Genomic DNA, 14701 nt, shown 5'->3' with positions numbered 1-14701 from the left:
CGTTGAAATATTTATATCGATACGGTTTGCACCAAGCACTGATACCGGTTTAGGGGAATTATTTATTAAACCCTAAATCATTCCTGCGCTACACACTCTAGGCCCCTACCATACATACCCCATCATTACATTGACCTATTCAGTTGCCAAGTATTTTTACACTATACAAGTGATCAACCCTAATACCTCTAGTTGATTTTAAAACGCCCATTTTTGAAGATGATCTAATAAAGTTTTATTTTTTCTTGTAGCCATACACCACCCTGCATTAATCTAACTAGTATGTGAGTGCTATACGTGTATACTTTTTAGTTGTAGTGGTAAAAGTGTTTGCGTATACACAGCACCTTGGGGCCATTTATACTATATATAAGGCAGATTTTGGACAATTTAAGGCCCAGTCTCACCTAATTGATATTTAGTAGTGCCATCACGTCTTTTCTTTTACAAATGATGTCTTCACAGACACTATACACACCACCGCCACCGCCTCTGTGAGCTTGAATGCTGGCGCACAGGTAACTCACAGCATATGTGCGTATGCCACTGAAAAACAGTAATACATTTTACTAGAAGCATTTTTGCTAATGGAAGTAAATGGCAAAATTGTTTCTGTTTTAACAACTTTACGATTACTGTTATCAAATTTGCTTTATTCTCTTAGCTGGAGTACACCTAGGTAAGCTTTGAAGCAGCAATGTGCTTCTTTTGAGATAGCTGCTGATCGGTGGCTACACGGCTACAGATATGCCTCTTGTCACGGGCTCACCCAATGAGGTCTGCTAGTTTCTTGTAGTTTTATTTCTACTTTGAAGCTGACTTTTCAACAACCAAGGATACCTAAAGAACAAAGCAAATTTGATAGTAAATTGTTTAAAAATGTATGTTTTATCTGAAAAGGTGACCTTTAAATAGCATTACCATATTTCCATCAAGAAGAAGTATTACATTAAATCATTGATCTCTAGAACATCAGCCTAAGTCTTAAAGGGGCACTAAACCCAAATGTTGTCTTTCCTTATTCAGACAGAGCAGCAATTTTAAGCAACTTTCTAATTTACTTGTATTATCAATTTTTCTTCGTTCTTTTGCTATCTTTATTTAAAAATTAGGAATGTAATGCTTAGGAGCTGGGCCCGTTTTTCGTTCAGCACCCTGGATAGCGCTTGCTTATTGGTGGTTGCATTTAGCCACCAATAGGTAAGCGTAACCCATGTTCTGAATAAAAAAATGGGTTGGCTCCTAAGCTTTACATTCCTGCTTTCTAAATAAAGATAGCAAAAGAACGAAGAAAAATTGATAATAGGAGTAAATTAGAAAGTTGTTTAAAATTGCTGCTCTGAATCATAAAAGAAAAAAATTTGGGTTTAGTGTCCCTTTAAGGCGTTTGTATTTAAAAGGAACATTCCCCCATCTATATTTTGATGTGCCAGACACAGTGATGCATCTCGTTCTCATTCTCACAGAAAGAAATTGCTATGAGGTTCCCGGACTTATTTATCCCAAGCTGAAATTATCTTCTAAGCCCTGAGAACCCCCTGAACGTTTTACAGACACCCTTGGACCTTCGCAATGATGGAAACAGAAAAGAAGCCGATAACCGAGAAGATCTTGGACCATACTCTGGAAATCATCTGCCTTCTAACTGGGGAGGTGAGACATTCTAGAGAAGATGTGTTCTTTTCTTAAAGGGACATTAAACACTAAATAAATGCTAGATAGAATGATGCATATAAAGAAAAGATTAGTCTGAGAAGAACATGTAGATGTATTTTATAAAGTTTCTTTAGCTGTTTTTTGACAAAGTAATTGTAAATTTTTAGTGTCTATAAAACAATGGCAGCGGCCATGTTGTAACTTAGGTTACCTTCTCTGCTGTGGCCAATTAGAGACAGTTATAAATAGGTCACTAGAGTGTGCAGCCAATGGCTGTGTGGAATAGAACAGTGCTCTGCACTTCCTTTTCTAACAGGGACTGAAAAGCTCACAATTGCAGATTGGAATTACAGGAAAAGGGGACAAAATAAATAATGACAGTATATTGCAGACTTTATTTAGATATACAATTTATCATTTTATATTACCATCTCAAAGTGTTTAATGTCCCTTTTAAAATCACCAAAAGTGTTGGGTGTGAACTTTTTTAAAGGAAATGTTTAGTCTTGCAACTCGCACAATCAAATGGGCCAGCTCCTAAGCTTACATTCCTGCTTTTTTCAAATAAAGATACCAAGAGAACAAAAATCTAAATCATGAAAGATAAAATTTGCGTTTAGTGTCCTTTTTAAACACTAAAATAGCAATAAATGAAATGTTGGTTTATTCTGCACAGGAGCTTTTATTTTAAGAAAAAAACAACAAAGCACTGAAACACATTTTGAAATATTCTGTTTTAGATGGGAGAGAGAGCAGTTTTGAGTACAAAGTTTTAGCTGTTACTAGTTTATAGTTTTGCTACCATTATAGTTTTGCTACCATTATAGTTTTGCTACCATTATAGTTTTGCTACCATTTTGCCTTTATCCTGAATGCCTCTTTATTTTCCGTGCTGTCTCGGTGTTATTAGGATTGTGCTGTAGTGAAGAATGACGGCAGCGTCCCCAGTGCCTTCTGCAAGCCCCAAAAGTCAACCAGTCAGCCCAGAGAGAGAAACAGCCGACTAATGACCCGAGAGAAGGTGCTCGACCAGGTCTCCAAAATCCTCCAACTTCTGACTGGAGAGGTAGGTACAGTGTGATCCAATAACGTACCTTATAGCCTTATCCCAGCCGATGCAGGAATAAGTCTATACTTGTATCTCCCTGTATTGTACTGTGTGAGTCCTAAGGGACTGTAACCCTCAAGTGAATGAGTTTAAAGAAAATTTTATGACAGCGTATAGAAGAAATAGAAGTATCAAAGACACCCTTGTACATTCAGATATAGGCAGTAACAGATTGAACATACAGAAGACTATAGGCCCTAGGAGGGATGGATGTTATCCCTGTTTGAACTGCAGTTCAATGATTAAAGGCGAATATTTCTTTCACCCCATAAATGGTAGGAAATACAAAATTAATAAATATCTTACTTGCAGGTCATGTTACTGTATTTATTTGATCAAGTGTCCATGTGGTTTGATCTATTTGGGCGAGACCTGTAGAGAGGTAAGGGAGAGGATAACAGAACATAAGTCTAACATTAGATGCAAGAACAAAGAGGCTCCTGTTTCCTCTCACTTCCTCTCTATGGGTCATAACATCAGTCAGCTTAGATTCCAAATAATTGAACAGATTGATAGACCAAGAAGGGGGGGTAATAGAGAACATATACTAAAAACAAGAGAGATGTTTTGGATATACAAATTGGAAAGCCTAATACCTAAGGGTATGAATAAAGAATTCGATTGGAGTCTGTTTTACTAAATATTTGTCTTTCCAAAAACATCTCTATAGATAGGTAAATCTTCCCTTTCTAATGGGCTGAGTATTATGATACCTGCATGTCTTTAACTTAAAATAATTTTCCAATAACCCCTTTTAATGGGCTGAGTAAATTTGAGGGAAATGTTTAAAAATTATCTTTACATATAAAAATACTAAAGAGAAAAGAAAAAAATTATTTTCAAAACAGGCCTACAGTGTTCAAATTGACAGTAATCCACATAATCTCCAGCAGCAATTTTTTGAAACTTATAAAATCAACTCTAAAATGAAAGAGTCCAAATTAACATTTAAATAACAAGTAAATAGTATCGGCATATCTGCATATTGTGTGTAATATTTCTTCTATTTTAATTTTGTACATATGATTTTATCTATTAACATTGTTTGATACTTAAACCTTTTCAATGTGACTATTCAGAATGCTTTTTTACAATAGGAATATATATGTTAGATGGCCACAAGATGGCAGTGATACAATAATGAGTAGTCACATGACAACAGGTGAACAATTGACCAGGTGTAAAGTATTTAAATGATGAATCAGTGTATGTTCAGTATACATGACTAAGGACCTATAGCAGGTCTGAAACGTTGTATGTTTGTCTAAAGACCCCATATGAAGAAATAAAGGTTTTTTAACTATTGGTGGCTGGAACAAATCATTATTTCTACTGTGTGAGTAACGTCAGACCCTGTATTGTACAGTGTGAGTGACATCAGACCCTGTATTGTACAGTGTGAGAGACGTCAGACCCTGTATTGTACAGTGTGAGAGAGATCAGACCCTGTGTTGTACAGTGTGAGTGACATCAGACCCTGTATTGTACAGTGTGAGAGAGATCAGACCCTGTATTGTACAGTGTGAGAGAGATCAGACCCTGTATTGTACAGTGTGAGGGAGATCAGACCCTGTATTGTATAGTGTGAGGGAGATCAGACTCTGTATTGTACAGTGTTAGGGAGATAAGACCCTGTATTGTACAGTGTGAGAGAGATCAGACCCTGTATTGTACAGTGTGAGAGAGATCAGATCCTGTATTGTACAGTGTGAGGGAGATCAGATCCTGTATTGTACAGTGTGAGGGAGGTCAGACCCTGTATTGTACAGTGTGAGAGAGATCAGACTCTGTATTGTACAGTGTGAGTGACGTCAGACCCTGTATTGTACAGTGTGAGTGACATCAGACCCTGTATTGTACAGTGTGAGAGAGATCAGATCCTGTATTGTACAGTGTGAGTGACGTCAGACCCTGTATTGTACAGTGTGAGTGACATCAGACCCTGTATTGTACAGTGTGAGAGAGATCAGATCCTGTATTGTACAGTGTGAGTGACGTCAGATCCTGTATTGTACAGTGTGAGTGAGATCAGACCCTGTATTGTACAGTGTGAGGGGAGATCAGACCCTGTATTGTACAGTGTGAGTGACGTCAGACCCTGTATTGTACAGTGTGAGAGAGATCAGACCCTGTATTGTACAGTGTGAGGGGAGATCAGACCCTGTATTGTACAGTGTGAGTGACGTCAGACCCTGTATTGTACAGTGTGAGAGAGATCAGATCCTGTATTGTACAGTGTGAGAGACGTCAGACCCTGTATTGTACAGTGTGAGAGAGATCAGACCCTGTGTTGTACAGTGTGAGTGACATCAGACCCTGTATTGTACAGTGTGAGTGACGTCAGACCCTGTATTGTACAGTGTGAGTGACGTCAGACCCTGTATTGTACTGTGTGAGTGACGTCAGACCCTGTATTGTACTGTGTGAGAGAGATCAGACCCTGTATTGTACAGTGTGAGTGACATCAGACCCTGTATTGTACAGTGTGAGTGACGTCAGACCCTGTATTGTACAGTGTGAGTGACATCAGACCCTGTATTGTACAGTGTGAGTGACGTCAGACCCTGTATTGTACTGTGTGAGTGACGTCAGACCCTGTATTGTACAGTGTGAGAGACGTCAGACCCTGTATTGTACAGTGTGAGAGGAGATCAGACCCTGTATTGTACAGTGTGAGAGAGATCAGACCCTGTATTGTATAGTTTGAGAGAGATCAGACCCTGTATTGTACAGTGTGAGAGAGATCAGACTCTGTATTGTACAGTGTGAGAGGAGATCAGACCCTGTATTGTACAGTGTGAGAGGAGATCAGACTCTGTATTGTACAGTGTGAGAGGAGATCAGACCCTGTATTGTACAGTGTGAGAGAGATCAGACCCTGTATTGTACAGTGTGAGTGACATCAGACCCTGTATTGTACAGTGTGAGTGACGTCAGACCCTGTATTGTACAGTGTGAGTGACGTCAGACCCTGTATTGTACAGTGTGAGTGACGTCAGACCCTGTATTGTACAGTGTGAGTGACGTCAGACCCTGTATTGTACAGTGTGAGTGACGTCAGACCCTGTATTGTACAGTGTGAGAGATCAGACCCTGTATTGTACAGTGTGAGAGATCAGACCCTGTATTGTAGTGTGAGTGACATCAGACCCTGTATTGTACAGTGTGAGTGACATCAGACCCTGTATTGTACAGTGTGAGAGATCAGACCCTGTATTGTACAGTGTGAGAGATCAGACCCTGTATTGTAGTGTGAGTGACATCAGACCCTGTATTGTACTGTGTGAGTGACGTCAGACCCTGTATTGTACAGTGTGAGAGATCAGACCCTGTATTGTACAGTGTGAGAGATCAGACCCTGTATTGTAGTGTGAGTGACATCAGACCCTGTATTGTACAGTGTGAGAGATCAGACCCTGTATTGTACAGTGTGAGTGACATCAGACCCTGTATTGTACAGTGTGAGTGACATCAGACCCTGTATTGTACAGTGTGAGTGACATCAGACCCTGTATTGTACAATGTGAGGGACATGAGACTCTCTATTATACAGTGTAGGGAGATCAGATCTTGTATTGTACAGTGTGAGGGACTTCAAACCCTCTATTTTACAGTGTAGGGGACATTGCACCCTGTATTGTACAATGTGAGAGGAGATCAGACTCTGTATTGTACAGTGTGAGAGGAGATCAGACCCTGTATTGTACAGTGTGTGGTAGAATCAGACCCTGTATTGTACAGTGTGAGAGAGATCAGACCCTGTATTGTACAGTGTGAGGGAGATCAGACCCTGTATTGTACAGTGTGTGGTAGAATCAGACCCTGTATTGTACAGTGTGAGAGAGATCAGACCCTGTATTGTACAGTGTGAGGGAGATCAGACCCTGTATTGTACAGTGTGAGAGAGATCAGACTCTGTATTGTACAGTGTGAGGGAGATCAGACCCTGTATTGTACAGTGTGAGGGAGAACAGACCCTGTATTGTACAGTGTGAGGGAGATCAGATCCTGTATTGTATAGTGTGAGGGGAGATCAGATCCTGTATTGTACAGTGTGAGGGAGAACAGACCCTGTATTGTACAGTGTGAGGGAGAACAGACCCTGTATTGTACAGTGTGAGGGAGATCAGATCCTGTATTGTATAGTGTGAGGGGAGATCAGACTCTGTATTGTACAGTGTGAGGGAGATCAGACCCTGTATTGTACAGCGTGAGGGGAGATCAGACCCTGTATTGTACAGCGTGAGTGACATCAGACCCTGTATTGTACAGTGTGAGGGAGATCAGACCCTGTATTGTACAGTGTGAGTGACATCAGACCCTGTATTGTACAGTGTGAGGGAGATCAGACTCTGTATTGTACAGTGTGAGGGAGATCAGACCCTGTATTGTACAGTGTGAGGGAGGTCAGACTCTGTATTGTACAGTGTGAGAGAGATCAGACTCTGTATTGTACAGTGTGAGAGAGATCAGACCCTGTATTGTATAGTTTGAGAGAGATCAGACTCTGTATTGTACAGTGTGTGGTAGAATCAGACCCTGTATTGTACAGTGTGAGAGAGATCAGACTATGTATTGTACAGTGTGAGAGAGATCAGACCCTGTATTGTACAGTGTGAGAGAGATCAGATCCTGTATTGTACAGTGTGAGGGAGGTCAGACTCTGTATTGTACAGTGTGAGAGAGATCAGACTATGTATTGTACAGTGTGAGAGAGATCAGATCCTGTATTGTACAGTGTGAGAGAGATCAGATCCTGTATTGTACAGTGTGAGGGAGGTCAGACTCTGTATTGTACAGTGTGAGGGAGATCAGACCCTGTATTGTATAGTTTGAGAGAGATCAGACCCTGTATTGTACAGTGTGAGAGAGATCAGACCCTGTATTGTATAGTTTGAGAGAGATCAGACCCTGTATTGTACAGTGTGAGAGAGATCAGACTCTGTATTGTACAGTGTGAGGGAGATCAGACCCTGTATTGTATAGTTTGAGAGAGATCAGACCCTGTATTGTACAGTGTGAGGGAGATCAGACTCTGTATTGTACAGTGTGAGAGAGATCAGACTCTGTATTGTACAGTGTGAGAGAGATCAGACTCTGTATTGTACAGTGTGAGGGGAGATCAGACCCTGTATTGTACAGTGTGAGGGAGATCAGACCCTGTATTGTACAGTGTGAGGGAGATCAGACCCTGTATTGTACAGTGTGAGGGAGATCAGACCCTGTATTGTACAGTGTGAGGTAGATCAGACCCTGTATTGTACAGTGTGAGGGAGATCAGACCCTGTATTGTACAGTGTGGGGGAGATCAGACCCTGTATTGTACAGTGTAAGGGAGATCAGACCCTGTATTGTACAGTGTGAGGGAGATCAGACTCTGTATTGTACAGTGTGAGAGAGATCAGATCCTGTATTGTACAGTGTGAGGGAGGTCAGACTCTGTATTGTACAGTGTGAGAGAGATCAGACTCTGTATTGTACAGTGTGAGAGAGATCAGACCCTGTATTGTACAGTGTGAGAGGAGATCAGACCCTGTATTGTACAGTGTGAGAGAGATCAGACCCTGTATTGTACAGTGTGAGAGAGATCAGACCCTGTATTGTACAGTGTGAGAGAGATCAGATCCTGTATTGTACAGTGTGAGGGAGATCAGACCCTGTATTGTACAGTGTGAGGTAAGTCAGACTCTGTATTGTACAGTGTGAGAGGAGATCAGACCCTGTATTGTACAGTGTGAGGGAGATCAGACCCTGTATTGTACAGTGTGAGGGAGATCAGACCCTGTATTGTACAGTGTGAGGTAGGTCAGACTCTGTATTGTACAGTGTGAGAGGAGATCAGATCCTGTATTGTACAGTGTGAGGGAGATCAGACCCTGTATTGTACAGTGTGAGGGAGATCAGACCCTGTATTGTACAGCGTGAGGGGAGATCAGACCCTGTATTGTACAGTGTGAGAGAGATCAGACTCTGTATTGTACAGTGTGAGGGAGATCAGACCCTGTATTGTACAGTGTGTGAGAGATCAGACCCTGTATTGTACAGTGTGAGGGAGATCAGACTCTGTATTGTACAGTGTGAGGGAGATCAGACCCTGTATTGTACAGTGTGAGGGAGATCAGACCCTGTATTGTACAGTGTGAGAGGAGATCAGACCCTGTATTGTACAGTGTGAGGGAGATCAGATCCTGTATTGTACAGTGTGAGGGAGATCAGACCCTGTATTGTACAGTGTGAGGGAGATCAGACCCTGTATTGTACAGCGTGAGGGGAGATCAGACCCTGTATTGTACAGTGTGAGAGAGATCAGACTCTGTATTGTACAGTGTGAGGGAGATCAGACTCTGTATTGTACAGTGTGAGGGAGATCAGACCCTGTATTGTACAGTGTGAGGGAGATCAGACCCTGTATTGTACAGTGTGAGAGGAGATCAGACCCTGTATTGTACAGTGTGAGAGGAGATCAGACCCTGTATTGTACAGTGTGAGGGAGATCAGATCCTGTATTGTACAGTGTGAGGGAGATCAGACCCTGTATTGTACAGTGTGAGGGAGATCAGACCCTGTATTGTACAGCGTGAGGGGAGATCAGACCCTGTATTGTACAGTGTGAGAGAGATCAGACTCTGTATTGTACAGTGTGAGGGAGATCAGATCCTGTATTGTACAGTGTGAGGGAGATCAGACCCTGTATTGTACAGTGTGAGAGGAGATCAGACCCTGTATTGTACAGTGTGAGGGAGATCAGATCCTGTATTGTACAGTGTGAGGGAGATCAGACCCTGTATTGTACAGTGTGAGGTAGATCAGACCCTGTATTGTACAGTGTGAGGGAGATCAGACCCTGTATTGTACAGTGTGAGGGAGATCAGACCCTGTATTGTACAGTGTGAGGTAGATCAGACCCTGTATTGTACAGTGTGAGGGAGATCAGACCCTGTATTGTACAGTGTGAGGGAGATCAGACCCTGTATTGTACAGTGTGAGGGAGATCAGACCCTGTATTCTACAGTGTGAGAGAGATTAGATCCTGTATTGTACAGTGTGAGGGAGATCAGACCCTGTATTGTACAGTGTGAGAGGAGATCAGACCCTGTATTGTACAGTGTAAGTGACATCAGACCCTGTATTGTGCAGTGTGAGTGACATCAGACCCTGTATTGTACAGTGTTAGAGGAGATCTGACTCTGTATTGTACAGTGTGAGTGACATCAGACCCTGTATTGTGCAGTGTGAGTGACATCAGACCCTGTATTGTGCAGTGTGAGTGACATCAGACCCTGTATTGTGCAGTGTGACATCAGACCCTGTATTGTACAAATGTAAATGACATCAGACCCTGTATTGTACAATGTGAGGGACATGAGACTCTCTATTATACAGTGTAGGGAGATCAGATCTTGTATTGTACTGTGTGAGGGACTTCAAAGCCTCTATTTTACAGTGTAGGGGACATTGCACCCTGTATTGTACAGCGTGGGGGAGGATCAGACCCTGTACTGTAACTCGAGACTTTGAGGACAAAGTATTTCTATTATGTGTGAAATAATATATCACATTCTCTGGTTCATTTTCTAGCTCTGATGACTGATTCTAAATTTGGAACCTTTAGATCACATTAGTCTTGCCCTGTTCTATAATTTATCCCCACCGATAGATTTCTAATTGGCCCACTTTTTCCTTAAAATTGTGCACTAAATGTATGACCCCTGCAGTTACGCTTGCAAGATCTTAACCCCTTCTTGCCGGTATAACAGTGTTTGCATAGTAAAAATGAAATCACGCAATCGTCAGTGTAATGACATGATTTCAAGGCCAGGATCAGATCATAGGAGACTGCCTACGCGGCAGGACGCCGTATGTGGTAGAACTTTCCTTGCCGTCCTAACGGCGTTAAAGGCATGGAGCGTCCTATCGTCGTGAAGGGGTTAACTGTTCTCCAGCATAAACAATGATACATTTCTTTCTACAAATTGCGTATTTAATGTTTGCATATACAGATTTTTTATGTATTTTACTTAATATTATTTTTATTTTACTTAAAACTATTTATAAGCAGTCCTGTGGCAATAAAAGAAAATGTGACAGTGGCCTCTGATTTTGAGCAGTTTGGATGTCTCTGAGTTAGATGATACATTTTGTAATTCCCGTTTTCTTTCTTTATATCTAGATGTTTATAAAGGAGCTGAAATATTTAGAAGAACAGAAGGAACCTCACAAAGACGCCAGTATGGAGAGCTATCAAGTTTTCAGCTCAGTGGGTAAGAAATGTGAAAATCAGAATTGTATTGAAAACTGTTTTATGTTTTACAGCAAGAAAGTTAAATTATAGGCGATTACCCCTGGAAGTATTTTTATGCATTGTTCACATTTAGATTTCTTATTTTTACATTTAGTTTTTTACATTTCTGCCCATCAGATGTTATTTCTTTCTTATGACGTTATTGGGCGGTCTATTCCTGCATTTAAGTGTCTAGGAAAATGACAAAAGCCTGTGTCACCCTTGTTTGGGTATCCGTTTTTCTGGTTGAGAACATGTTTGGCTGCAGGTTAGGGACCCGAGGAGGAAGAGACCTTGATGCGGTCCTGGTCCTATTGCCATTTGGCCAAATGCTGGAACTTCTTGTTTCTTAACCTGTGGTGCGCGTACCGCTGGGGTTCCGGGTGCATTGGCAAGGGGTACTCAGTGACTTGCTGTTTCATTATTTTGTGTCTTGACACAGCTAAGGTTCAGTTTGTTTCTCAGTTCTACCCTCACGCCCCTTCACACCTTATAGGCCAGATAGATAGATAGATAGATATAGACAGAGACAGATAAATATAAACAGAGACAGATAAATATAAACAGAGACAGATAAATATAAACAGAGACAGATAAATATAGACAGAGACAGATAAATATAAACAGAGACAGATAAATATAAACAGAGACAGATAAATATAAACAGAGACAGATAAATATAGACAGAGACAGATAAATATAGACAGAGACAGATAAATATAAACAGAGACAGATAAATATAAACAGAGACAGATAAATATAAACAGAGACAGATAAATATAAACAGAGACAGATAAATATAGACAGAGACAGATAAATATAGACAGAGACAGATAAATATAGACAGAGACAGATAAATATAGACAGAGACAGATAAATATAGACAGAGACAGATAAATATAGACAGAGACAGATAAATATAGACAGAGACAGATAAATATAGACAGAGACAGATAGATATAGACAGAGACAGATAGATATAGACAGAGATAGATATAGAGATGTGTGTATATATATATATATATATATATATATATATATATATATATATATATATATATAGATAGAGAGAGAGAGATACTGATAGAGAGAGATAGATAGATATATAGATAGATAGTTATAGACAGATAGATATAGACAGATAGAGATAGCTAGATATAGTTATAGACAGATAGATATTGACATAGGTAGATAGATATAGACATAGATAGATATAGACAGATAGAGATAGATATAACTGGTAGTTCAGGTTTTCTGTGGGGAAGTGTGCTACTCAATGACCCATGAAATATCTAATATCTATATTTATCATCTATCTAATATCTATCTATCTAATATGTATATATATTTATTATCTATCTATCTATCTATCATGTCTCTGTCTGTATCTATCTATTTATCTGTCATATGTCTATCTCTATCTGCCTACGTCTATCTATCTATCATATATCTATAGATCTATCTATCTATCTATCTATCTATCTATCTATCTATCTATCTATCTATCATATCTCTGTCTGTATCTATCTATCATATGTCTGTATCTATCTTTCTATGTATCTATCTATCATCTATCTATCATATCTCTGTCTGTATCTATCTATCTATCTATCTATCTATCATATCTCTGTCTGTATCTATCTATTGATCATGTCTACCTCTATCTGCCTGCATCTATCTATCATATCTCTGTCTCTCTGTCTGTATCTATCTATCATATGTTACAACACAAGAACAATGGCACCACAAGGGCTTTTCCCTTTTATTTTAAATGGACAAATATTTTACGGTATCTCCACTTATCACTGGTATGTACCAAAGGGAATGGTGCTAATGCATAAAGTTAACATTAAACACAAGGTAGAATGTCGCAGAATATCTACTATAAAGTATGCACATGGAAGCACTCAGGGCCCAGACTAATGGGCGGTGTGAAAGGTGCTAGATATTATTTATATAATAAGTACTATAGACTGTGTGTATATCCTATGGGGAAATTAATCTTATATCTCAGACTTTTTGTGGTTGAATAAATCGGTCCACACGCTGTCAAATGCTATTAAGAGATATTGTATATTGTAGTATGAATGAACAATTAAAATGTCACTATAATATGTTCACTCTATATGATTTCTATATACAATATCCATAGCTCTGTCAGTATAAGATTGCACCTAAACCTGTGCTAAATCAAGACCGATAATAATGTGTTGTGTGTCCTCTAATTTTATTCAGAACAGACTGTACCAGATAAATTCTGGTCATGTACAACAGGCTTGTTTCAATGATCTATACATTCCTAGATCAAATTCGTATTATGATAATATAAATACTCCCGTAGTGTACACAGCCTTAAAATGACTTTAGGCAACCACTTACATCAGTATTATAATATATACGTTTTGGATCACATAACTACTAATCTCTAACGTTATGTTTGTCATTATAAACTTAGGCAAAGGTATATAGAGGCTATATCATTCTCTCTACATGTTTCACAACTGCATCCTGCACATTACAAAAGCCTTTCTAGTATTGCCCTTGCTATGAAATATAGGGAGCGTTTTTCTACTTATAACTAATGGGATTAAGCAAACCGGAATTGTTACTTTTTTACCTTTGAACCAACGCACATTGATTTGGTTTATTCATATTTACATTTACTGACCATATACCCTGCTGTAACAATCCCTGTATATTGCAGAACACAGAAGTTATATCTAGGGCTAAAACTATTAGCCACTGCTGGATAATTATATTTCTTCTGTTATGTGTGATCAGTCCACGGGTCATCATTACTTCTGGGATATAACTCCTCCCCAACAGGAAATGCAAGAGGATTCACCCAGCAGAGCTGCACATAGCTCCTCCCCTCTACGTCACCCCCAGTCATTCTCTTGCACCCAATGACTAGATAGGATGTGTGAGAGGACTATGGTGATTATATTTAGTTTTTATAACTTCAATCAAAAGTTTGTTATTTTACAATAGCACCGGAGCGTGTTATTGCCTCTCTGGCAGAGTTTGAAGAAGAATCTACCAGAGTTTTTTACTATGATTTTAACCGGAGTAGTTAAGATCATATTGCTGTTTCTCGGCCATCTGAGGGAGGTAAAAGCTTCAGATCAGGGGACAGCGGGCAGATGAATCTGCATTGAGGTATGTAGCAGTTTTTATTTTCTGAATGGAATTGATGAGAAAATCCTGCCATACCGTTATAATGACATGTATGTATACTCTACACTTCAGTATTCTGGGGATGGTATTTCACCGGAATTACTCTGTTAAAAGTACACTAAACCTTTTAATAGGTATTTATCATGTTAAACGTTTTTGCTGGAATGTAGAATCGTTTACATTTTCTGAGGTACTGAGTGAATAAATATTTGGGCATTATTTTTCCACTTGGCAGTTGCTTGTTTTAATTGTGACAGTTTCGTTTCTCTCTCACTGCTGTGTGTGAGGGGGAGGGGCCGTTTTTGGCGCTCTTTGCTACGCATCAAAAATTTCCAGTCAGTTACTCTTGTATTTCCTGCATGATCCGGTTCATCTCTAACAGATCTCAGGGGTCTTCAAACTTCTTTGGAGGGAGGTAGATTCTCTCAGCAGAGCTGTGAGACTTATATATTGACTGTGATTAAAAACGTTGCTCTGTA

The 14701-nt window shown here is 39.7% G+C and overlaps 1 protein-coding gene across 2 annotated transcripts in view; it reads left to right on the top strand.

The window, feature by feature from the left end:
• The window catches only part of LOC128667163 (zinc finger protein 568), an 84274-nt gene that overhangs the window by 18580 nt on the left and 50993 nt on the right, over window positions 1–14701 (top strand). Inside the window, exons 2-4 of one of the 2 annotated variants that reach the window (XM_053722095.1) lie at window positions 1467–1653; window positions 2567–2722; window positions 10935–11025. In XM_053722095.1, coding sequence (XP_053578070.1) covers window positions 1573–1653; window positions 2567–2722; window positions 10935–11025 — 328 coding nt within the window. In that variant the 5' untranslated portion in view covers window positions 1467–1572. Of the gene's footprint in view, window positions 1–1382; window positions 1654–2566; window positions 2723–10934; window positions 11026–14701 lie in introns of those variants that run through there. The other variant, XM_053722096.1, reaches the window with a different exon arrangement.

Source organism: Bombina bombina, chromosome 7 (assembly GCF_027579735.1).
Source record: "Bombina bombina isolate aBomBom1 chromosome 7, aBomBom1.pri, whole genome shotgun sequence".
NCBI classification, from domain to species: Eukaryota; Metazoa; Chordata; class Amphibia; order Anura; family Bombinatoridae; genus Bombina; species Bombina bombina.
Note: the sequence above shows the minus strand (reverse complement) of the source record. Positions and strands in the feature narration are given on the sequence as shown.